At 41.9% G+C, this 25,262-nt stretch overlaps 1 protein-coding gene across 1 annotated transcript in view; it reads left to right on the top strand.

The window, feature by feature from the left end:
* Positions 1–25,262, top strand: part of rnd2 (Rho family GTPase 2) — a 75,720-nt gene that overhangs the window by 45,182 nt on the left and 5,276 nt on the right. The window contains exons 3-4 of the mRNA XM_057817388.1: positions 8,608–8,717; positions 17,048–17,182. Coding sequence (XP_057673371.1) covers positions 8,608–8,717; positions 17,048–17,182 — 245 coding nt within the window. The remainder of the gene's footprint in view (positions 1–8,607; positions 8,718–17,047; positions 17,183–25,262) is intronic.

The following is a 25,262-nucleotide window of genomic DNA, read 5'->3' as shown; positions in this document are numbered from 1 at the left end:
GGTTGGAATCCTTCAATAGTGATCTAAGCTCCAAAATGACGATGTCAGACATCCGTGTGGTTTGCTGAATTTATTCAGCTGCTCGTGACATCAACACTTGCAGAATGAAACAAAAAGAAAACGTAATTAAATCAGTCTCAGTCATCTTCAATAACAGCAATTCAATTTTGCGTTTACAAATAGCTGCTGAAACAGCAATAACAAACGATTAGCATGTATCAGTTAGCGTCCGCATACCATCAAAAACAATCACATAAACTCACCCCAAGAATTCGACCACAACTGAAAACACACAATAAACAGTACAAAAGGGATTATATACAGCCATCGCCACTGGATGCTTTACAAGCAACAAATGTGCGCGCAGGCTGTCACCTCTGTCACTCGGCTGCTCTATGATCCGTGTGCATGTGTGGGGTGGGCGGGCACGTCTGTACATGCGCTCGCTTCCTGGTCTATGCTTCCCGCGCCAAAATAAGAGCATGCATCACAAAACAAAGTCAACATTAAAAAAACGGCAGGCATCGTAAGTTGGGTCGTAACTAAAGATGCCGATCGATCGGGTCCGATCACGTCATTGTCAAAGTATCGGAATCGGCAAAAAAATATCGGACATGCCTTTTTTAAATTTAAAAAAATGTTTTTCATTAAATTGTTTTCTAATTGTATTTAACGTTACAGACAAAATGTCTTACACTCATCCAGAGTCTTTGGTTTTGGCTTAAAGTAGGGCAATCAAATTTATCGCGTTAACGGCGGTAATTAATTTTTTAAAAATGTATCACCCCTCTCATGCATTGTCGCGTTCAATCTATAATGGCGCCGTTTTACCTATAAATAGAGCTAAAAGGCAGCGTCAAATGGGTAGAGTGAATTTCAGCAGTCCTTGGAGCCTTTTTTTAAATTGGCTTAAGCGTTACAATCCTTCTCTCAACAATTAGAAATATTGTGGGAAGCAATGTGGGGAAGAAAGGAAGTAGTTGATCTTTTTCTTAACACCCTATGTTTCTTTCCAACGCAGAGAAAATATATCAATTGGTGCCACTATGCACAGTCATGGTTGCACTTCCCATCATGCATTTGAGCAGAACAGTTAAATGGCTACAGTATCATTTACTGAAAGCTCAACAAATACACTAGATGGCAATATTTAGTGTCAATATACAAAGTCACATTTATCTTTTAAGAATTACAAGTCTTTCTATCCGTGGATCCCTCTCACTGAAAGAATGTTAATAATGTAAATGCCATCCTGAGGATTTATTGTCATAATAAGCAAATACAGTACTTATGTACTGTATGTTGAATGTATATATTCGTCTGAGTTTTATTCATTTTTTTCATAATGGATTGCCAAAATGTATATGATCGCAAAAAATTATCGGGAATGATTGGAATTGAATCGGGAGCAAAATAAAAGCAATCGGTTCGGGAAATATCGGGATCGGCAGATACTCAAACTAAAACGAAGGGGATCGGATCGGGAGCAAAAAAACATGATCGGAACAACCCTAGTCGTAACTGTATTGTCACAATTGCCAAGTAGCAAGGTTGTCGATCTATTTCCTTAGTTTGAGTGTTGTAAATGGTCATATGCTAAAGTTAGAGTGTGCTTAATGTCAAAACGGTTCACCTCTAGAGCAGATCTGGCTCGTCAATGGCAGCCAGTGAGTTAACTATGAGCGCTTTCTGGTTGTTTGCTACATTGTTCTCAGCGGAGAGCAATAGCGGCTCCTTCTCGAGGTGGGATTGAATGCTCGGAATAACATTGCCGTCCGCCCGTCATTGCGTCCTCTCCTTCCGTCGCTAACAAAATAGAAGACACACGGTCATGGTAAAAAGATGCTGCGCAGGCTGACAGAAGTATTCTTTAATAGGCCTGGTGGGTCCACTAGAGAGAAGTAGGTGTGACGCATGCAGCTCACTCTCACAATATTGATGCGGTTGCTGTCCAAAAAGTTTGGAAGACTATGGCTAGGTTCATTGCACATGACATGGTGTTGAGATAATTATCGGGGCTTGATTGATTAAATGTTTGCTTGGTTGGTTGATTGAATATTTGCTTGTGCTCATATATACCATAAATAATACATACTGCCATATTTGTCTTACGTATATAACCAGTAAATCATTATTGCTTGCTATACCAGGTTGTAGTATAATGCTTAAGTGTTACAAAGAGTAAAAGAGGGTCGGGGTGACAACTGTTTTGCTTCATGGCCGCACCATTGCGTACCTAGACCTTCCGAGGCATCCTCAGCACCTGGCGTCTGGACTTTCGTCTAGACCTCCGAGGACAATTTTCCATCCGAGGACATCTTCCATGGCCGCAGCGTTGCATAACTGAAGTGTCTGGATTATTTTGACTGTTTATATGATTATTTTGACTGTTTACATGTTTGTTTACATAAGATCTTGCTTCCACACGTTGTACTCACTTAGTTCCACCTACATGCACACACATATCCAATCGAAAACCACATGGGTGTCGCCAGCTTGCTTTCCCCTTCCCTCAGGACGACATCCATCTTGTTTAGGGAACACCCCTAAATAAAATACCAAGGAGGATTTTTTTTTTTTAGCTCAATTTTGGTGACTCACGAGTCACATTTTTGTTCTCCTTGGCCAAGAAAACTGAGTGTCTTCTCTCCTTATTTTTGGGTAATTTTACAATGTCTACCTAAGGATCTATTTTTGAACTAGACACATGGTTTCCCTCCATCTTAACTTTGAAGGGAATGGTATCTTTTCTCGTATTTACCGTTCGACTATTTGTATTCCTCTAACACACTTAATGTAATTAATCAGGAAAAATGATCTTTTCTCGTATTTACTGTTTGACTGTTTATTTTGCTCAATACCCAATAGAAAATAAATAGCATTTGTATCATAGTTTAAGGAAAAACAAGCCTAATATACAGTATTTGACATATAGCATAAGAGATACATGACGCATTCTGATCACAGAAGCCCAACGTGTGCGTCATGCAACTGATTTATCAAGACTGACACTGACAACCAGGTGATAGGCAAGACATCAAAAATCCCGCAATTAGTTTTTCAAGACAGTCCAGAACAAATGGCGGGACGTCTTGCTCTGTAAGGAATACCAACCAGATAGCCAACTGATAACACGACTGATAAGACTCCAAAATCTCCCACTCCGGTTGCCTCAGTTACAGTGACTCAGCAACTGTGACGTACAAACTAAACAGCCCAAACTGCAATAGAAGATCATCCTAAATGACGCCCAAACACACCCTTCTTCCTGCCCACAGCCGGCCCCGCGAGAGCCTACAAAAAGACTGAATGTTTTACTAATCGTTGTCTTTTTTTCTCGGGAACCTTTTGTTGACTTATGATATGGTGACCCTGAGTCTGCCTCCTCACCTGGGTCTGTCGCTGTTTGCCTTGCTGTTTGATCTCTGACGACCTGAATAAATTGTCAACTTGTGTTTCGGAGCCTTCCTCCAGCTTTCAAAATGGAGTCCGTACAAGGGGTTTAGACAGGGGTCGGCAACCCAAAATGTTGGAAGAGCCATATTGGACCAAAAAAACAAATATGTCTGGAGTCGCAAAAAAATTAAAAACCCTAAATAAACCTAATAATGAAGGCAACACATGCTGTATGTATCTATATTAGCCTTATTAGCCTACTATCAAAATGACTAAGTTGGCTAAAAATACATAATAAGCCTTCATGATTTAATGTTTATTTTCCCTGAAGTGCATCCAGCGCACCATGTGACTACTGTTACTGTATATGATGCCACCTCAAGTTTAACTTCATTACAATAATAATGAATTGTTTCACTGCTTTCATGAAATTAAAGAAATGCAAGAAAGAAATCCGATTTTCTTATGTCATTTTTATTTTGAGGTTTTGAAAAACAACAAAATGGAACGTGCAGAACATCCCCCTTATCTGGGAATGTCTTTGATTTTCTTTATTATCTCGGTTTTGTTTTTGAAGTCTGCAAACAGGTGTTCTGATATGTTGATGAATGTCTCCTTCATATACTTACCATCTGTGAACGGTTCTTCAGAAGTAATGCAATCACACTTTTTCTCTGACTCCCAACTGGGTACTCCTCTTCAAATGTACCATGGCTGCCCTGGAAACGTCTTTCCACATTATTTTTTTGTCATTTGACAACTTCTTGCCACAGAGTAAACATTCAGGCAATCCTTTCGCATTTATTCTACACATTTTTACAGCATTTGAAAATGTTAAGAATGTTTGTGTCATTTTGTTCTCCTACAGAAACCATATGAAAACGAAAAATATATTTCCCTCCCACATCTTTTTCCATTTTCAAACATGTTTGAAAATGCTCCAAGGAGCCACTAGGGCACTAAAGAGCCGCATGCAGCTCTCAAAACACAGGTTGCCCACCCCCGGGTTTAAGACTGAGGTGAACGTGCAGAGTTTGGCCTTTTGGCCGGGTTGTTGGATTACCGCCAGCCCACTCAGGTCAGATTCCTTCAATTTACATATAGAAAAACAATCATGTGACATGTCACATATTCTTTATAAACTGAGATCTTGCCAACTTTGATGCTTCTTTTATAGTAGCAAAACAATTTGCCACTGCTTTACACGTTATTGATATTCACTTAAAAAGAAACTTGCTTGAATGTGGCTTTACAGATTAAATGGTGAATTTTTAAACACAAGCTCGTTGTGTATTTTAGTCTGACACACCATGATTTCACCGCATATCATTCTCAACATCAAATAATTCTGTTTTAAAAAAAACTCTTTAAAACAAGTTCAAGTTTGTGTTTCAATTTACAGTGGGGCAAATAAGTATTTAGTCAACCACCAATTGTGCAAGTTCTCCTACTTGAATAGAGAGGCCTGTAATTGTCAACACGGGTAAACCTCAACCATGAGAGACAGAATGTAGAAAAAAAAAAAACAGAAAATGACATTGTTTGATTTTTAAAGAATTTATTTCCAAATTAGAGTGGAAAATAAGTATTTGGTCACCTACAAACAAGCAAGATTTCTGGCTGTCAATGAGGTCTAACTTCTTCTAACCAGGCTCCACTCGTTACCTGTATTATCGGCACCTGTTTTAACTCATTATCGGTATAAAAGACACCTGTCCACGACCTCAGTCAGTCACACTCCAAATTCCACTATGGCCAAGACCAAAGAGCTGTTGAAGGATACCAGAGACAAAATTGTATACCTGCACCAGGCTGGGAAGACTGAATCTGCAAAGGTAGGTAAAACGCTTGGTGTAAAGAAATCAACTGTGGGAGCAATTATTAGAAAATGGAAGACATACAAGACCACTGATAATCTCCCTCGATCTGGGGCTCCATGCAAGATCTCACCCCGTGGCCTCAAAATGATAACAAGAACGGTGAGCAAAAATCCCAGAACCACACGGGGGGACCTAGTGAATGACCTACAGAGAGCTGGGACCACAGTTACAAAGGCTACTATCAGTAACACAATGCGCCGCCAGGGACTCAAATCCTGCACTGCCAGATGTGTCCCCCTGCTGAAGAAAGTACACGTCCAGGCCCGTCTGTGGTTCACTAGAGAGCATTTGGATGATCCAGAAGAGGACTGGGAGAATGTGTTATGGTCAGATGAAACCAAAATAGAACTTTTTGGTAGAAACACAGGTTCTCGTGTTTGGAGGAAAAAGAATACTGAATTGCACCATACCCACTGTGAAGCATGGGGGTGAAAACATCATGCTTTGGGGCTGTTTGTCTGCAAAGGGACCAGGGCGACGGATCAATGTAAAGGGACGAATGAATGGGGCCATGTATCGAGAGATTTTGAGTGAAAATCTCCTTCCATCAACAAGGGCATTGAAGACGTGGCTGGGTCTTTCAGCATGACAATGATCCCAAACACACAGCCGGGGCAACAAAGGAGTGGCTTCGTAAGAAGCATTTCAAGGTCCTGGAGTGGCCTAGCCAGTCTCCAGATCTCAACCCCATAGAAAATCTGCAGAGGGAGTTGAAAGTCCGTGTTGCCCAACGACAGCCCCAAAACATCACTGCTGTAGAGGAGATCTACATGGAGGAATGGGCCAAAATACCAGCAACAGTGTGTGAAAAGCTTGTGAAGAGTTACAGAAAACCTTTGGCCTCCGTTATTGCCAGCAAAGGGTACATGACAAAGTATTGAGATGAATTTTTTGTATTGACCAAATACTTATTTTCCACCATGATTTGCAAATACATTCTTTAAAAATCAAACAATGTGATTTTCTGTTTTTTTTTCCACATTCTGTTTCTCATGGTTGAGGTTTACCCATGTTGACAATTACAGGCCTCTCTAATATTTTCAAGTGGGAGAACTTGCACAATTAGTGGTTGACTAAATACTTATTTGCCCCACTGTATAGACCCCACTCACCAACGTCCCACAATGACGTGTCGCTGAATCCGGCCACCGTATTGTCCGTCATTGTTTATCCGTATTCTCAATGGTTTCAATTTGTCGTGCAATTTATAGTGCAATTCATGGAAGCCCCGGTGCTTTCAGACTGTTAACTCATTGGATGCGTTGCATAAAAGGCGTTATGTGGAAAAGCTTCAGTCCATCCATTCGCCAGATCCATATTTGATGCCTAAATCGATATTTTTCGACCCGCTGTCTTCGCCGTCTCTGCCTGACATCTACAACTATCTTGTCCACAGAAACTCAGCCTATTCTCACGAAACTTTGAAAAACTTTAAGAGCAGTACTCTAAGCAACTTTACCCCGTGTGACCCTTTACTTTCAATTTTCTAAAATGGCGACAATCAATCCAAAAAAAAAGTTGACTGCGATGGCCGACGCTTCAAGGATTGGTGGATATTGGACTATTTCTTCAATACAATACGCAACAACTGTGTCTGCCTCATTTGCAAAGAGACAGTCGCTGTTTTCAAAGAGTTCGATGTGACGCGATATTACCAAACAAGACACGCTGACATGTACATTACAAGGAAGATACGCAGCGAGAAATTATAGCAACTTGAAGCTAGTTTCATTTCACAGCAGCAGTATTTCGCGAGAGCCCGGGTGTCGAAAGAGAACGCCACAAAGGCGAGATTTTTGAAATGATGAATTTAAAAAAATAATTATAAAGCAAATGTGACACACAGAAGGGCTTGCTAAAAATTGTTTAAATATATTGTTCTACGTAAATCAGCCAAGGTAGCCCCCCACATTGTTACCACACCAAATCTGGCCCCCTTTGCAAAAAGTTTGGACACCCCTGTTTAACTGATGATCCGTAGACGAGGCCAGCTTCTTTCACTTGGTACCAGCTAAATATTGTTCAAAAAATAATGATGGCGGAAGAAATAAACATCTTGAATTTCAAACTGTATTTTGTCGGCGATTAGCCTCGCAATGATCTTAATTGTGGTTGTCAGTATAGATAGATAGTATAGATTAAATGCATCTTACCAGGTATAAAATGACTACTACATAGTGTGGTGATCGTTTGGTGCCCAGTTTTCTCGTTGAATTGCAGCAGTCCATCTCGCTCTCCTCTCCGTGTCTCTCAGAGACATACATACGGTAGAACTTCAAGTCTCTCCGTCTATCTTCTCTGTTACTGCAACCAACCGCCACACACGCCTTCACCATTTTGATTATTAGTGTTAACGAGCAGAAAAACACGCCATAATAGGAGGAATTTACGTAGCGGTAATGCGTAAACACGACGAGCTGACGGACAATATGGCACGGAGGCGTGGTTGTGACGTCATGTGAGTGGGGTCTATAGAAAAAGAATTATGTGACATATCACATATTCTTTATGAACTGAGATCTTGCCAACTTTAGTGCTTCTTTTATGGTATCCAAACAATTTGCCACTGCTTTACATGTTATTGATATTCACTTAAAACGAAACTTGCTTGAATGTGGCTTCACAGATTAAATGGTGGGGATTTTTAAACACAAGCTTGTGTATTTTAGTCTAGCACACCGTGATTTCACCGCAAGTCATCTGTTTTTTAAAAAAAAAAAAACTCTTTAAAACAAGTTCAAGTTTGTGTTCTGTTTTCCAATTTATAAGCCAAGCCTCTCATTTGGCACCATTTTAAACAAGACCAAGGTCTCATTGGACAATTGAAGAAAAAAAAAAATATATATATATATATCACCGCATTAAATTTGTACAAGGTGTATGCTGAAGTTTGACGGTGAGGCGACGGTCGGTATTTCTGAATTGGAGACAGTTTGAGGAGCCATTCGTCTAAGGGCTTCAACCTTTCAGTTTGCCCTTTGCGTTACCGTTCTCCCGACGATGACGAGCAAAAGCCGCTCTACATTCTTCCTCTGATAATAGGAGACCCACATGCCAGAGAAGGCACAATTAGAACTAACAAAAACAAGCTTCAAAATACAATGACCTGTGGCATAATCGGTCAATCTCAAGAGACTTACACACATTAAACATGTTTAAAGATCATACGACAAGCTGTTGTTGATTGACAAATGAAAACAACTTCTTGTTGACTTTCACGTAGCCTCCTAACGGATATCATTCACCATATGGCCCGGGTGGCGAGCACGCATATTTATTTCTCACCGGCGTTCCTGACCTTTTTGTGAATTTTTTTTGTGCGTGTCCGCAGGGTCTTCCTATTACGACAACGTGAGGCCGCTAGCGTACCCCGACTCCGACGCCGTCCTCATCTGCTTCGACATAAGCCGCCCAGAGACTCTGGACAGCGTCATTAAAAAGGTCACACACTTTTTTTTTTTTAAGTTAAATCCAATGCCCGCACATGTGGCTTGCTTGGTAAGGCGGTAACAAAACACCAGCCTCTCATCTCATCAAAATCTCCACTTGACCTTCAATCCTCTGCAGAACGGAAGGTCAGAGTAGGTTGGTGGTGGGGTGGGGGTTCAGATACGCAAATAAGGCGTATCAAAGAAGAGCTTCACGCTTAATGAGCGGGCAAAAATCTGAGTCATGAATGGAATGATAAATCTAAAATGGAACCGTTTTTTGTCGTTGGCATATTATCATTTACAAGGAAACACATCAACAACCATTGTAACTGCTTTATTGTTATTTCATAAATGAACTCATTGGTTGCCATCGACCGCGATAGACATCCAGTCCATATTTACAGGAGGCCTCATTTTATTTCTGCCATCCCTCCTGGTCAAAATGAGTTGGACATCTATCTTCGTCAATGCCTCTTGAAATATGATGATTCAATGCAAACCATCCCAGTTCAAATGGATTGGACATATACAACCCCTAGCAAAAAGTATGGAATCACCAGTCTCGGACGAGCACTCACTCAGGCATTTTATCATGTAGAACAAACTCAGATGAAAAGCTTGAAAAAATAATGAATTAGTTGAAAAGTGCAACGCTTTAGCATTAAGAAACTGTAAAACAAATGAATAAAAAACATTGTGGTGGTCAGTAAATGTTAATTTTATAGCGCAAGTGCAGGGAAATATATATGGAATCACTCCATTTTGTGGAAAAAAAATATGGAATCATGAGAAACAAACAAAGAAATAACAATCAAAACACATCTCTAGTATTTAGTAGCACCACCTCTGGCTTTTATGACAGCTTGCAGTTTCTGAGGCATGGACTTGATGACTATTCTTCCTCAATTTGGTGCCACCTCTCTTTGATTGCTGTTGCAAGATCATCCTTGCTGGTCGGAGTCTTGCTGTGGACCTTTTTTTTTTTCCCATCACAGGTTTTCAAAAAGGTTGAGATCTGGGCTATTTGCAGGCCATGACATTGACTGGATGAGTCTTTCTCCAAGGAATGCTTTAACAGTTTTAGCTCTGTGGCATGATGCGTTATAATCTTGGGAAATGACAAACATATTTTCAATTGAAGGGATAAGAAAGCTGTCTAAAATTTCAATGTCCACTTGTGCATTTATTGAAAATTTAACCACAGTGCCTTTGCTTGACATGAACCCCCATATTATCAAGGACTGAGGGAATTTTGATGTTTTCTTCAGGTACTAAATCCGTCACTAAATCTGCTTATTACCACCTAAAAAACAGCCAGAATTAAGGGGCTTCTGACTCAACAATACATGGAAAAACTTATGCATGCATTCATTTTCAGTAAATTGGACTCCTGCAACAGTATATTTACAAGTCTTGATAAAAAATCAGTCAGGAAGCTGCAGCTAGTACAGAATGCTGCAGCCAGAGTCCTCACAAATACAAGGAAACTGGATCACATTACCGGTTTTGAAATGGTTACACTGGCTTCCAGTGAGTCAAAGGATAGACTATAAAATACAGACTGTACTTCAAAACACTTAATGGCCTTGGACCAAAATACGTGTTTGATTTGTTAGAGACCTATGAAACATCTAGACCCCTAAGGTCGTCTGGAACCGGTCTCCTGCATGTTCCAAGAACAAGAATCGTGATTAAATGTGATTTTTATGTATAATTTTATTTCCTTTTTCGATTGTCTTTGTTTTTACGGTCTATTGATTTAATGTGATTTTTATGATTTTCATGTGTAAAGCACTTTGAATTGCCTTGTGTTGAATTGTGCTATATAAATAAATTTGCCTTGTCTTGCCTTGCCTTATGTGGGCAATTGCCCGTGCTGTGCAGTGCATAGCCTAAGTAGTTGTAAATTGTGGTCATAACATTTATACCATGGATATTATCTGAAATTGAGGCTTGAAAGTCCCACAACATGGCAAGTGGGCATTTGCGTGTGGTTTTCAACACCGTTTTCTGCATATGTTCCGGGACCTGTGCCTGTCTCGCCATTCCTGCACTGTCATATGTACTTCGCGTTCCGGCACCTTATGGTTTACAAATTAAGAACTGGCTGGCACCCATGTAAGTCCATGCTATTGACACCCATGCAAAAGGACGTGTCCCCGAAAGGTCTCCAAATAATCAGGAAATGATATACTGAATCAACAGGACGTGTCCCCAAATCAACAGGAAGTGACCTGATGGATCCGAATCACAGCAAAGCCCCATCGTTAATTTCCCGAGAAATTACAGCTTCTTGTTATGAGTTTTATTTGAAAGAGTTTTTGTTCTTTTGAGGTGGAAATCTTCAGCTCCACCTACGCAAGCATATTGGATCAAGGAGATGCTTTTTTTTCTCAAATTGGAAAGGATAAGACTAGCGCTCTGTGGATCAGCTGCATCCTTTGAGAAGGCTTGGAACCCGTTTTTTGCATATGTCAGAAGCACAAATTGCCATCCCTGTGTGGATTCTTGAACTATGCCTTAAAAACTATACAATATAAAGGTGTATATATTGTTTTTTTCCCCGTTTCTTGGTCTGTGCTCTTTTCCCCTTTAAAGGGAAACAACTATATTAATAAAACATTGCTTTTTGAGGATATGTGCCGTGGGTATTGGGTGGGTGAGGGTTTTTTTTTTTATTTTTTTTTTAGTTTCAATATGAAAAAAAGAAGAATGCTCAAATGTTGTTACCTCATTTGCTTGTACTATAGTGGTTCAATAAACAAAGTTTACAACAACAAAAAAAGAGAGAGAGTTTTTGGTATGTTTGTGGTTTTAACTGTTTAGATGCAGTAGATAATTTTACACATTTTTAGCAGGGTGTCAACTACTGTAGCTGGCCGTGTGTTTAAATGTGTGTTGTTGCCTGACGGCTACTGGGGGGCTTGTAGACTTTGCGGTCCTAATCCAGGACCCCCTCAAATAGCCTCAGTGGAACTTGTCAAAAAGGGGGGAAAAAAAACTTTTTCCCGTCCATCCCTCCAACACAGGGGAGGGGCAAAGGAATTGCCGTGACCCCTGACCTCTAGCCGTCGCCCTGGTAATCTCATCTCAGGGTCATGTTGAGAACCTGTCGCAACAACGGCCGTCCCAAATTAGACTCCGGAGCCGCGTTGACAAGCGAGGCCAGAGCAGAGGAGCGAGGGTTAAACAATCAAAGGCTTTGATTGGTGCCTGTTTTTTCAGAGAAGGAGATGGGATAGGATGGGGCTCCACCGGTCATAGGTGGTTTTCAACACAAGGCTAAGCAGTTGGCTTGACCTTGGGCAAGCGGCATTCAATATTCCAGGTGCATTTGTGTTACGGATGGCCAGCAAACTAACCACTGGCTGCATATAGTAGACACACACATAAAATAGATTCAATTTGATCGTCCATCCATCCATTTTCCATACCGCTTATGATCGGGGGTGGGGTGGAAGTTAGCTAGCAAATATTCTCAGAATTTGTCCATTTATGGAAAATTAGCACCCTGAATTTAGCAGCTGATATCTTCAAGCTTGGTGGAGGATACTTGAAAACGGGAAACTATTTTCTTAATGCAGTACTTCTTAAATAGTGGGGTGGCCCCCCCTAGGGGGGCGCAGAGCGATGCTGGGGGTGGCGCATGTGACCGTGGGGAACATACATTTTTGCTGTACCAGAATAAAGTGTAATTGCACATTCACTCACTGGGTGGCAGTGCCGCTATCATTTTTTTCCCCAGTGTGTGTGCAGTATTTTTGAACCAAACAAGAGCACGCAGCAAAGAGCACTGGAGATAAGAACAGCTAAGACAAAGAAATATGACGAAGCGTACGAGCATTTAGCTTTGACTTTTAGTACAGTGAGAGAGGAGGAAAGACCAGTCTGTTTACTTTGTCTAAAAATGTTCGCAGCGGACAGCAGGATTTTTTTTTTTTTCAGCGAGTGACAAATATTGCAACAATCCTCCCGCTTTGTCAGTGTTGCATCAGTAAACCAGCGAGCACTGTCAGCATCATATAAGGTGGCATATCTGGTTTACCCTCAATTTCCTAAAACTTAACAGTAATAAAACTGAGGTGCTCCTCGTTGGCTCTAAATTCACCATCTCGAAAAACCATAACATAGCCATTTTACCATTGACAGCTCCACTGTTTCACCCTCCCCCCAAGTCAAGAGCCTAGGAGTAATCCTCGACAACACACTTTCCTTTCAATCGCACATCAGTAACATGACCCGGATTGCCCACTTTCACCTACGCACCATTAATCGCCTCCGCCCTTCCCTCACCCCACATTCTGATGCAATCCTGGTTCACAGCCTTGTCACTTCCCGCCTGGACTACTGTAACTCCCTCCTCTTCGGCCTCCCTCGTAAAACTCTCCATAAACTCCAACTGGTCCAGAATTCAGCTGCCCGCATCATAACCCGTACCCCGTCCATCCACCACATCACTCCAGTCCTCCAACAGCTTCACTGGCTCCCGGTCCACTTTCGAATACAGTTCAAAGTTCTCCTCCTCACATTCAAGGCCATCTATAACCTCTCCCCTCCTTACCTGTCCGGTCTCATTCATGTTACTACTCCCTCCTGTGCCCTTAGATCCTCCTCCTCCATACAACTGTCTGTCCCCCCTGCTCGCCTTAGCACCATGGGGAGCCGAGCGTTCAGCCGCTATATCGCTTTTAGTATTTTAAATTTCCTTATACGTTATATACTTTCGTTTTCTCACTTTTAATATTTTTAAATGATTGTACAGCGACCTTGAGTGTCAGAAAGGCGCCTTTAAATAAAATGTATTATTATTATTATCATTATTATTATATTAAGTTGCTCAGTATGAAATAACCCCACACCATTGCAAAGGAGCTGATACTGCCTGCAACAGAAATAAAACAGTCCCTCTGTCCAATGACACTGTCTTTTTGTTCGATTAATTTTTGTTTTCCGGTCTAATTGTTCGACATATTGTCGTCACTAGTTAATGTTGCTCATCAATTTGAATTTATTATTGTTTATTGATTTTATTAAATTTTATTTTTCAGTATTAAACGGTCAAAAAATGTATCTTGAGTGTATTTTTACATTTAACATTCTACTGTACATTACTTTTTCCTTTGATAATAAAAAGAACACAATGTTATGCAGAGTTGTATTTATAATAATAAGAATTTTACACACAAATTATACTACAGTACATTTACAGAGGCGGCAGAGAGTTGGGGGGGCCGCGGAACGTCTTAATGTTAAGATTTTTTAAGATTTGGTCCAAAATGATGAAACACAACTTTAGGATTTAAACTTTGAAGTAAACGTTTCTAAACTGAGGGCTTATTTGGGAAAAAAAGTATTTTAGAAAAATAAAAATACTAACATTGATCTAGAGCAGGGGTGCCCAATCCCGGTCCTCGAGAGCCCCTATCCAGCTTGTTTTCCGTGTCTCCCTCTGTTTTCCGAAATTTCCAGGTTCGCGATGAGTCAGCAACCAGCACACTTTTGCTCAATAGACGATGTTTATTGATTAGAAAATTCAGAATAAATTAGATTTATTGATTATAATCCCACAAAAGCAAGCAGACAAGTATCAAAAACAAGCATAACAAATGGCAATGATGACGCTAGATTTGAGTTTGTCAATCCCAGAATCCCCGCGCTACCATTACAGCACAACCAGGTGTTCCTTGGCAATGAAAATCGCTTACCGTGACAAGTGAGCGGGAGCCAACGCGCCGGTTAGGTGGCAAAGGAACAAAGCCAGACGATCCGTACATGACCCGCTGGCGGACTTCACTGGTCGCCCGGAAATGCCCGGTTTTTGTAGGAACGCGCCACACGGGGGTGGAGACGGCCAACCCCCGCCCCCAGGCGGCGCGGCCCCGTCCAATGACAAAGCTACTTTTGGTTCAGCCCCTCGAAAAAGGGGCTTTTCTTTGCGTGGCTCCCAGGCTGTGCCGTCCGGCAGCAGATGTTGTGTTCCAACGATAAATATTATGAATGCAAAACAAGTTATCTCGTGAGATTCCCTCCTAACTATGAAACTCAAGGTAAAAAACAATAGAAGTTGTTACAATCTAGGTCACAGAAGCAATCATACAGTACATCACAAAGGCATAATGTAATATTTTCCCCCATCACCCTCCTTTAACACACCTGAATCAAGTGATCAGCTCATCAGCAAGCTCTGCAGCAGCCTGATAACGATCCTGATTAGTTGATTCAGGTGTGTTAGAGGAGGGAGACATGGAAAACAAGCTGGATAGGGGCTCTCGAGGACCGGGATTGGGCACCCCTGATCTAGAGAAGTTCGGTTTTCAGTGGAACAGCTAGAGTTTTCCGTGACCTGACTATGCATGTTTTGTGACTTTGGGGAGGAAAACAATGGAATAAACTGGAGAAAACCTACACAACCACAGAGCAAACATGCAAATTCTCTACGGCAAGGCCATTGTTCGGGAATGGAACCCCCTCAACTTGGAACCACATGGCAGATGTGCTTCTCCACCATGCCGGCTAATTGTATTTGTTCAGCAGAAAAATATGGATTGATGGGTTGTGGTTACGAGAGACTTAATTATCTGCCATATGGAATTTGCGTTCAAGCTCATTTGATATTTCTGTGCACTTGGATGACTCTCAGACCTCTGCCAAGGACAGATGTGTTACCAAACGGAACTCTTTCATGCATAACGCTAAGGCCAAAACTAGAAACAGTGGTATGAAAAAGTATCTGAAGCTGTTGGAATTTCTCACATTTCTGCATAAAATCACCATCAAATGTGATCTGATCTTTGTCAAAATCACACAGATGAAAAAACAGTTTCTGCTTTAACTAAACCCACCCAAACATTTATAGGTTTTCATATTTTAATGAGGATAGCATGCAAACAATGACAGAAGGGGGAAAAATAAGTAAGTGAATCATCACATTTAATATTTTGGCAGCAATAACTTCAACCAGACGCTTCCTGTAGCTGCAAATCAGTCTGGCACGTCTACCTGGCCCATTCTTCTCTACAAAACTGCTGTAGTTCAGATTCTTGGGATGTCTGGCATGCATCGCTGTCTTTAGGTCATGCCACAGCATCTCAATGGGGTTCAAGTCTGGACTTTGACTTGGCCACTCCAGAACGTGTGTTTTGGTCTTCTGAAACCATTCTGATTTACTTCTGTGTTTTGCATCATTGTCTCATTGCAGCATCCATCCTCTTTTTAGCTTCAACTGTCTGACAAACGGCCTCAGGTTTTCCTGCAAAACTTTTGAATTCATTCTTTCATTAACGACTGCAAGTTGTCCAGGCCCTGAGGCATCAAAACAGCCCCAAATCGTGATACTCCTTCCACCATGCTTCACGTTGGGGATGATGTTGGTGAGCTGTTCCATTTTTCCTCCACTCATGCTATTGTGTGTAACACCCAAACAATGCAACTTTGGTTTCATCAGTCCAAAAAATATTTTGCCAAAACTTCTGTGGAGTGTCCAGGTACCTTTTTGCAAACATTAAATGAGCACCATTTTTTCTTTTTTTTAGACAGTAGTGGCTTCCTCTGTTTAGTCCTCCCATGAACACCATTCTTGGCCAAAGTTTGACATAAAGTTGATGTGTGCACAGAGATATTGGACTGTGCCAGTGATTTCTGTAAGTCTTTAGCAGACATTTTAAAGTTGTTTTTTTACCTCTGAGTATTCTGCACGGAATTCTTGGCATCTTCTTTGGTGGACGGCCACTCCTTGGGAGAGAAGCAACAGTGTCAAACTCTTTCCATTTGTAGACAACGTCTCTGACTGTCGATTGATGAACATCCAGACTTTTAGAGATGGTTTTGTATCCTTTCTCAGCTTTGTACAAATCAACAATCCTTGATGGCAGGTCTTCAGACAGATCTTTTGACCGAGCCATGATGCACATCAGACAATGCTTCTCATCAAGACAGTTCTTACCAGGTGTGTTTTATAGTGGGCAGGGCAGCTTTAAATCACTCATCAGTGATTGGGCACACACCTGACTTCAGATACTTGGTAAAAATTAGTTTCAATTGTTCTTTAAGTCTCCTTAGCCAGAGGGTTCACTTACTTATCCCACCCCCCTTCTGTCATTGTTTGCATGTTATCCTCATTAAAATGTGAAAACCTATACATGTTTGCGTGGTTTTAGTTAAAGCAGTGACTGTATTTTCATCTGTGTGATTTTGACAAAGATCGGATTACATTTGATGGTGATTTTATGTAGAAATGTGAGAAATTCCAAGTTTCAGATACCTTTTTATACCACTCTACGTATTGGAAAGTGAATAGCATGACCAAAAGTAAAAGATCTTTGTTGCTGTCTGCGTCCACAGTGGCAGGGGGAAACGCAAGAGTTTTGTCCCAATGCCAAAGTGGTCCTGGTGGGCTGCAAGCTGGACATGAGGACGGACGTCAACACGTTGAGGGAACTGTCAAAGCAGCGCCTCATCCCTGTCACGCACGAGCAGGTAATGGTGTGAAATGACCTTTTTTTTTTGGGGGGGGGGCATGAGAATCTAATAATTGTTTAAAGACAAAAATGACACCCAATGCGAGTGCAGCAGTTTTGTGTCATCGGTTATAGACTCGAGTGTAGAAACGTGATATTGGGTATTTACGACGTGTTGAGGAAGGGCAAGCAATGTGGGATTTGATTGGCTAAAATGGTAACGGCATTGATAACATGTCGGGCGGGCACTTCCTGCAATCACGAGATTTCATTCATCTTTTTTTCCACTATTACGCGTCAGAAAATTGAAATTTACTAAAGAAAATTCCTTTGTGATAAAGGTGTTGTCTGTCCCTTGAACTCACGATCATGCAGGCCTGTTCGATCAGGCGGCGTCTTTAAAGCGCCATTAAAAATTAAGTATGTGACATAGAGCGCTGCCCTCAACATGACTCGAAAGCGTGAATTTTACCCTCTCTCCTCGTTTTTATTTGGCACAGACTGACCACGTACAACCGGAGATATGATCCTTTTAATTTCATAATAGGAACCATCAAGTAACTATTCACTACAGCTAATCCCCAGGCAGTGTTGTCACAGATTACTTTAAAAAGTAATTAATGACTGATTACGGATTAAGCCTCAAAAAAGTAATCTAGTTAAGTTACTGATTACTTCATTATCAAAGTAACTAAGTTACTTTAAAAGTAAATTAGAAGTTACTTTTTACCAATGTTTCTCCCTTTGACGCCTCAACGTAAGAATGACAACTGAAAAATGTCATGGCATGTAATTGACTTTCCAATAGTTGAATATAAAGGGGAAGATTTGAATTTTTCTTATAATGCTTAATCTTCGATTTAGCGGAGGTTGAAGTAGTCGATGGAGTTGATTTCAACCACCATTGACTTGCGCGAGCTAAGCCGCTCCGGAGCCCTGAAACTAACAAATAACTGGAAAAACTGCATGGAATTTGTTGAAATCAACTCCACCGACTAATTAAACCCCGCTAACTCGAAGATTAAGCCTAACGTCAAAAATTCTGAATTTCGGGTTAGGGTTAACGGCTTATCAGTAGTGCCAATGTTTAACAATGCAAATTGACTCCACAGTAATCAACGACACACAAATTAATTGCACAGTGCAATGAACACAAAGGTGGGGGCGGGCGCTTATGTGCGTGCACAACCTGAAAGTACGCCGTATGCACCACACACATCATACCTCACGGGAGAGCTGCGGCAAAGGGCGGTGGGACGGACAGCTGGGCAGAAATTCCATGCAGCGCTCCCACTGACCCAAGCCGAGCTCTCTATTTTAATGCATACATTGCACTACCCTCCCCACACAATCCCATCACGGAGCTGGGTAATGGCTGCCAGCGGGACACCTGGCAGCCACAGTAATTAGGTGGTCTGTGCGTCCCACACTTTTTCTCTGTGGCGTGGCTCCCGGGGCGTGGCCCCCCCTCTGCCTGGGCTACCGGCCGCGGTAGTGGGGGAAAGTCGGGGCTCCGATCCCGCGTCGCCCCGGGGCGGCTCCTCGGCGCTCTCCCGCCTCCGCCTTCCCCTCTCTTCTCTGCCTGGGTATCCGCCCTGAACTCTGTCGCGGGTCGCCGGTTGGACGCCAATGTATCGGCTGGATGTCGCCTGGTCCGGCGGGGGACCCTGCCCTGCCCTGGGCTCGGTGGACCGCTGGGGGTCCCGTGGCGTGCTGTGCCGGTCTGGGGGGCTGCAGGTCGTGGGCCGGGTGGGCGGACAGGGGTTGGGGTGGGTGTGGGGCTGGTGGTGCATCCCTGCTTCCCATCCCTGAAGGCCGGTTGATGGGAGCGCGGGTGGCCCAGGGGACCACCGGATCCCCGGGCGGGTGACGATGGCTCCTTTGCTGGGCTGCGGGAAGAGGGATGGGCTGCGCTGCCCCCCCCCTCCGGCCCGGTGGCCCCCCTCATGGTATCAACCGGAAATACATCTAGCTGACGATAGCACAAACATATTGTTAGTTAGTGTAGACCAGTTCTTCTCATTTATTTTCTGTTATGCCCCCCACGGGAAGACGTAAACGTTCCGTGCCCCCTCAACTCTCTGCCGCTACTATAAATATACTGTAGTATCATTTGTATTTAAAATTCTTATTATTATAAGTACAACTCTGCATAACAATGTGTTCTTTTTAATAATAAAAGAAAAGAGTAATATAGATCAACTTTCAATAAAGTGTTTAAAAAAAACAAAAATAAACCACACACATCCATACTGTAAAAATACAGTCAAGTTACATAGTTTGACCGTTTTAAACTGGAAATTAAAATGTATTAAAATCAATAAATAATAATACATTCAAATTGATTAGCAACATTTACTCATCAGGATAATATGCCAAATAATTAGACCGTAAAAAACAATAATTAATAGAACAAGAACCACAGTGTCATTGGACGGAGGGACAGTTTTTATTTTTGCTGCAGGCAGTATAAGCTCCTTTGCTATGGACTGAGCAACTAGGTATGCAACCTTATATGATGCTGACAGTGCTTGCTGGTTTACTTACTCTTCTGCTTGCTTACTGACCAAGCGGGAGGATTTTTGGCAATATTTGGCACGTTTTTGCAAAAAAAAAAAAAAAAAATTCCTGCTGTCCGCTGCGAACATTTTTAGACAAAGTAAACGGACTGGTCTTTCATCGTCTCCCACTGTACTAAAAGTCAAAGCCAAATGCTGCATACAGTTCGTCATATTTCCTTGTCTTAGCTTTTCATATCTCCGGTGCTCTTTGCTGTGCGCTCGTCTGGTTCAAAAATACTGCGCACACGCTGAAAATGAGAGCGGCACTGCCTCCCATTGAGTGGATGTGCAATTACACTTTATTCTAGTATGGCAAAAAAGTATGTTCCCCAAGGTCATACTCGCCACCCCCAGCATCGCTCTGCGCCCCCCTAGGGGGGCCCGCCCCACTATTTGAGAAGTACTGGTGTAGACGTTCAGTGTATTTCTTGATGTTGCTTTTCTTTCTTTTCTTGTGTTTCTTTTTTTTTCTGTTCCCCCATAACCCCTTCCTGTTCGCTGCTTTGTCATAATAAATGAGATCTGTTGAATGATCACAATGGGAGTATGCCATACTCTAACAATGAAACATTAAAACTGTTCAGATCAACCTGACACTTAGACTTCCATTCTCCATGTCAAACAGCTGAACAGGACAGGTTATTTAAAAAAAAAAAAAAAAAAAAAAGGACCTACGCCGTACACACACGCGGTTAATTTGGCGACAAAATGTGGTGGCAACTAAGGACTTTACACTAAATCGGACTTACAACACATCCCTAAGATGCTAAAGGAACACATTACCTCACGGCATGAATGTGCAACACGAATACGATGTAAATAATGCTTGCCAACTTGGAGCGATGACTGCCTGTCATTGCAACGGCAAAGCTATGAAACGGCCACACAGGTAGGGAATCCAACCTAATGCTGCCTGATACCCTCCAGAATGAATGAAAAATACTCATGTTCATTCATGGATGTACACAGATCAACATTCCCTCGCACATCTCAACACTCAGCTCGAATGTGCACCCGCCTGGCCCAGGCCTTTCTCAGTCACACAACATTAAGCATGACCAAAACAGGAAGTAGGAAGTAGGTGTTACCATGGAAACACGTACCGTGAACTTTTCTTGCATTTTCTATTAGAAAATGCTCTTGTACATGACTACAAATTTCTTCATTCTACATAAATTATGAGGCAATAATAAAATAGTAACGCACAGACACTAAGGAAACTAACTTTAGTCCGATTACTGGTTTAGAAAAATGCACATGATGAAATTAAAAATTAATTAGTAACGTGTTACTGACAAAACTGTCCCCGGGTTACGACCGAGTTTTGTTTTTACGCTGGCGACGTAACCTGAAATTCTGCGTAAATCAGAAGTAAGCCTTTACGCCTCCTAAATTCCCCCTAAATCTCAAAATAACTATCCATAAACATGTATTATAAGTAGAGGTGGGAATCGTGGGGCACCTAACGATTCCATTACGATTACGATTCAGAGGCGACGATTCGATTATAAATCGATTATTGATGCAAGCACCCGCCCCTGCCCGCAGCTTTTAATTTTTCCTACATTAGTTTCAAAATTGTCCAAAAATCCTCTTGTCTCATGCTAAGTGGAATATGAAATATTAAAAATGCATTTATTCAGTACGACATGGCAAAATTACTCCATAATGATCAAAACGGTCGACTTCACCTTTACTGTCGCACTTCCCGAACGGCTTTTGTCCTTTCCCTGCCCCGGCTTCGGAGAGCGTAAACAAACCAGGAGGCGTGAAAGCTAGCTGACAAGCTGACCCAAACTGTGTGATGTTTCAAAGTCTTCGCAGCGAAGAATCACACAAAATCACCTCGGATCATGTCACACGGCGGCAGGGTTGTCAATAGTCTTGGCCAATCGGCAACCCGCCGTAGGGGCAGGCAAGTTACAACTCGTCGTTCCCCGCTACACGGCGAAGACGTAACCAGTGAGAGAGCGGCGTGCAGTTGTTGTGCAGCTAACATGGCTGGATGTGTCTGAGGAGAACTTTCCTACATGTTCGTCCATGATCAAACGTAAGTAAATAGTCCTTCATTTAAAGAAAATTTGTAGTGTTTAGTTTTTAATCGCTGTATTCACTGCCATTTTTAACACAAAGTTGCAATTTCTGATGGAGTGGAAAATTGGACAACACCGGGCACACGAAGAGGGAAATAAGCTGAGTATAGCGCTCTCCCGGCAGGCACACGATGGACTGAGAGGGTTGTGCGACAAGTCGCCAATTGTCAGCCGAGTGGCATCCTCAGTGACAAGGAGCATTGTCAGCCACAAAATGCAGGCCACCTCCGTATTAAAACGGGTGCCATGATCCCAGTATTTGACATAATACAAATTACGATGTTTACTCACTTCCTTGTAAGTCCAATCATCCCACACTTGTTTTGGCCATTCTTCGAGGGTGAACGGGAACTTTTTGAAACCCAAACAGGCTCACACGCCACTCCCTGGTGCAGCAACAAAAGCCTGCCGCACATTTGGCTGGCGTGAAACGAAAAATGAAATAATCCGCAAAATCAGGTGAATCCGTTATGCATACTGTAGTATTGGCTGTATACTGAAGATGAACATCCCACTGATGTCACGTTCGCATTTTTCCTCAATCCAGGAATTCACTCATTTTCATGGCGCGGGATTAAAAAAAAAAGAATATATAAATCAATCGCTTCCACACACATCCCAGCGGTCCATTTCATTGAGGAGCATAAAATACCGCGTGAAAATGAAATAAACATGCTTTTTGCTGTCATAGGCACTTTAATGTGGTTATGTAATAGGTTTTTATACTACAGTATATAATAACAGTTCATATACATAACTTTATGCTGAGGAAAAAAACACCATTGTTTAAAAAAAAATTAACATCGTAATCAGTTACTCCCGTTGTTATTCTTTTTACTTAAGTACAATTTTTGGATGACTACTTTTACTCGAGTAATATTATTTAGAAGCAGCGCTACTCTTACCTGAGTCAAATTTTGGGCTACTCTACCCAGCTCTGTAAGCCTCTTGCTGATCTCAAATCGGTGCCAGGTCGACTGAACACGGCTTGAACCTGGCGTCTTTGCTCTGTAATCTCCCTCAGATCCCACTGTTTTCACATCACCTTTGTTTCTCCCACCTACGGAGGACACAGGATGCGTCTCACGTGCGGATCGTTGCGCGATTAAAAAAAAAATCAAAGGCGTGCAGATGAAAAGCCTCAGCGTGGGATTTGTGGGAAATGCTGTCGATGGTCACAGAAAGCAGAACGGGAGAGGATGGAAAGAGGTCACCGTGTTCAGGAGTTTTAAATTCAATTCAAACAGATGAGCGGCGTTAATTCGAGTGGAAGGTTGAAGGAGATAGTTTAGGAGATAGACGGTGCCTACAAGAAAAGGTCTACTGGTTTGCATTATTCTAACCCCCCTAATATAATCAATCAGGGAATAGTATCGTTTCTCGTATTTACTGTTTGACTGTTTTTTTTTACTCTAACACACCCGATATTGAATAAATAGCACTTACACTATAGTTTAAGGAAAACAAGCAGACTATAGGGCATAAGAGATAAACACGGAAGCCCAGCGCGTGCATCGTACTGAGCAAGATTGACGCACCAACTCCCGCAATCAGTTCTTCCGGACAAATGGCGGGACGTCCTGTCCCAACACAAGAAATATCGGAGAAGGCCCGATATCCAACTGATAACACAACTGACAAAACTCCAAGAGCCCCTTTGACGCTGAGGTGGCAAAATCCACAACCCTCGTTGCCTGGACAACAGTAACTCCCGAATCCTCCTGTCCAATCCACAAACAGACAATAATCCTGAACACACCCTCCTTCCTGCCCACAGCCCGTCCCGTGAGAGTCTTCAAAAGACTGAATGTTTAACTAACCGTTGTCATTTTTCTCGGGAACCTTTTGTTGACGTGTGGTAAGGTGACCTTGCCTCCCCGCCTGAGTGTTTCTGTTTCACCTTGCCGTTTTGATCGCTGTCGGCCTGAATAAATTGTCAACTTGTTTTCGGTGAGCCTTCTTTAAACCTTTCAGAATGGAGTCAGTACAAAGGGTTAAGAATAAGGTGAACGCATGGAGTTTGCCCTTCTGGACGGATTGTCGGAGTCTTGCCAGCCCGGGTTGTTGGAGCTGCGCCAGGGCGGGTCCAGCGGTTCGGCTGGCGCGATTCCGGCAGAAGGTCGGATTCCTTCATGGTAAATAGCTTGACCGCAAAAGGCGGCTCCAGGCGTTTGGGCTTTCCCGTTTTTGGGAGTGTTGCGTCCTCCGCCCTCGATGCGATGATTATTAATGGCCAATCACTAGAAGCCTGTTTCAGAGTCATTCTCTCAAAATGTTCTGCACAAACCTTAAAATAAAAACAAGAAAGAAGTCAAATATTCCAGTTTTAGGTGTCGCTAAACATAACCTATGACAGCAAAAAGCATGTTTATTTCATATTACACGCGGTATTTTATGCTCCTGAATGAAATGGACCGGTTGGATGTGTGTGGAAGCGATCGATTTATTTCTTCATTTTCCTCATTTTGAATCTTCCCCCTCAATGGGCAGAATTTTAAATAAGCTGAAATTGTGACCCTCAAACGTCATCCTCCGGCTGGGGACGTTAGAGCACTATAATGACAGGCGAGGCTAAACATCAAATTAAAAGACTAATTTCTCGTCATCTGTGCTTTACCAAATTGTTTTATATAGAGATGTCCCGATCGATCAGGATGCCGATCGATCGGGCCCGATCATGTCATTTTCAAAGTATCGGAATCAGCAAAAAAATATCGGCCATGCCTTTGTTATACTTATATAGCGCTTTTCCACCTTTCAAGGCGCTCAAAGCGCTTTACACTATCTATATATATATATATATATATATATATATATATATATTTTTTTTTTTTTTTTTTTTAATTTAATCGTTTTCTAATTGTATTTAAAGTTACAGACATAATATGTTACACTCATCCAGAGTCTTTAGTTTAGGCTTAAGGTAGGGTTATCAAATTTATCCCAATAATGGCGGTAATCAATTTTTTAAAAAATGTATCACGTTAAAATATTTAACGCAATTAATGCACGCGCTGCACGACTCACTCACGTTTGTCGCGCTCAATCTGTAACGGTGCCGTTTTACCTATATAGAGAGATAAATGGCAGTGTATAATGAGTAGAGTGAATTTTGGCAGCCTTTGGAGCCTTTTTTTAATTAGCTAAAGCCTTACAATCCCTCTCCATACGATTAGAAATATCATGGGAAGCAATGTGGGGAAGCAAGGTAGCAATTGATCTTTTACTTAACACCTTATGTTATTTTCCAATGCAGAGAAGATATATCAATTGGTAGCACTAAGCACAGTCATGGTTCCACTTCCCATCATGCATTTGGGCATGGCTACAGTATCATTTACTGAAAGCTCAACAAATACACTAGATGGCAATATTTAGTCACAATATACAAAGTCACAAGTCTTTCTATCCGTGGATCCCTCTCACAGAATGAATGTTAATAATG

This window comes from Corythoichthys intestinalis, chromosome 16, assembly GCF_030265065.1.
Source record: "Corythoichthys intestinalis isolate RoL2023-P3 chromosome 16, ASM3026506v1, whole genome shotgun sequence".
Lineage (NCBI taxonomy): Eukaryota > Metazoa > Chordata > Actinopteri > Syngnathiformes > Syngnathidae > Corythoichthys > Corythoichthys intestinalis.
The sequence above is the reverse complement of the archived record's forward strand: the minus strand, read 5'-3'. Positions and strand labels throughout refer to the sequence as shown.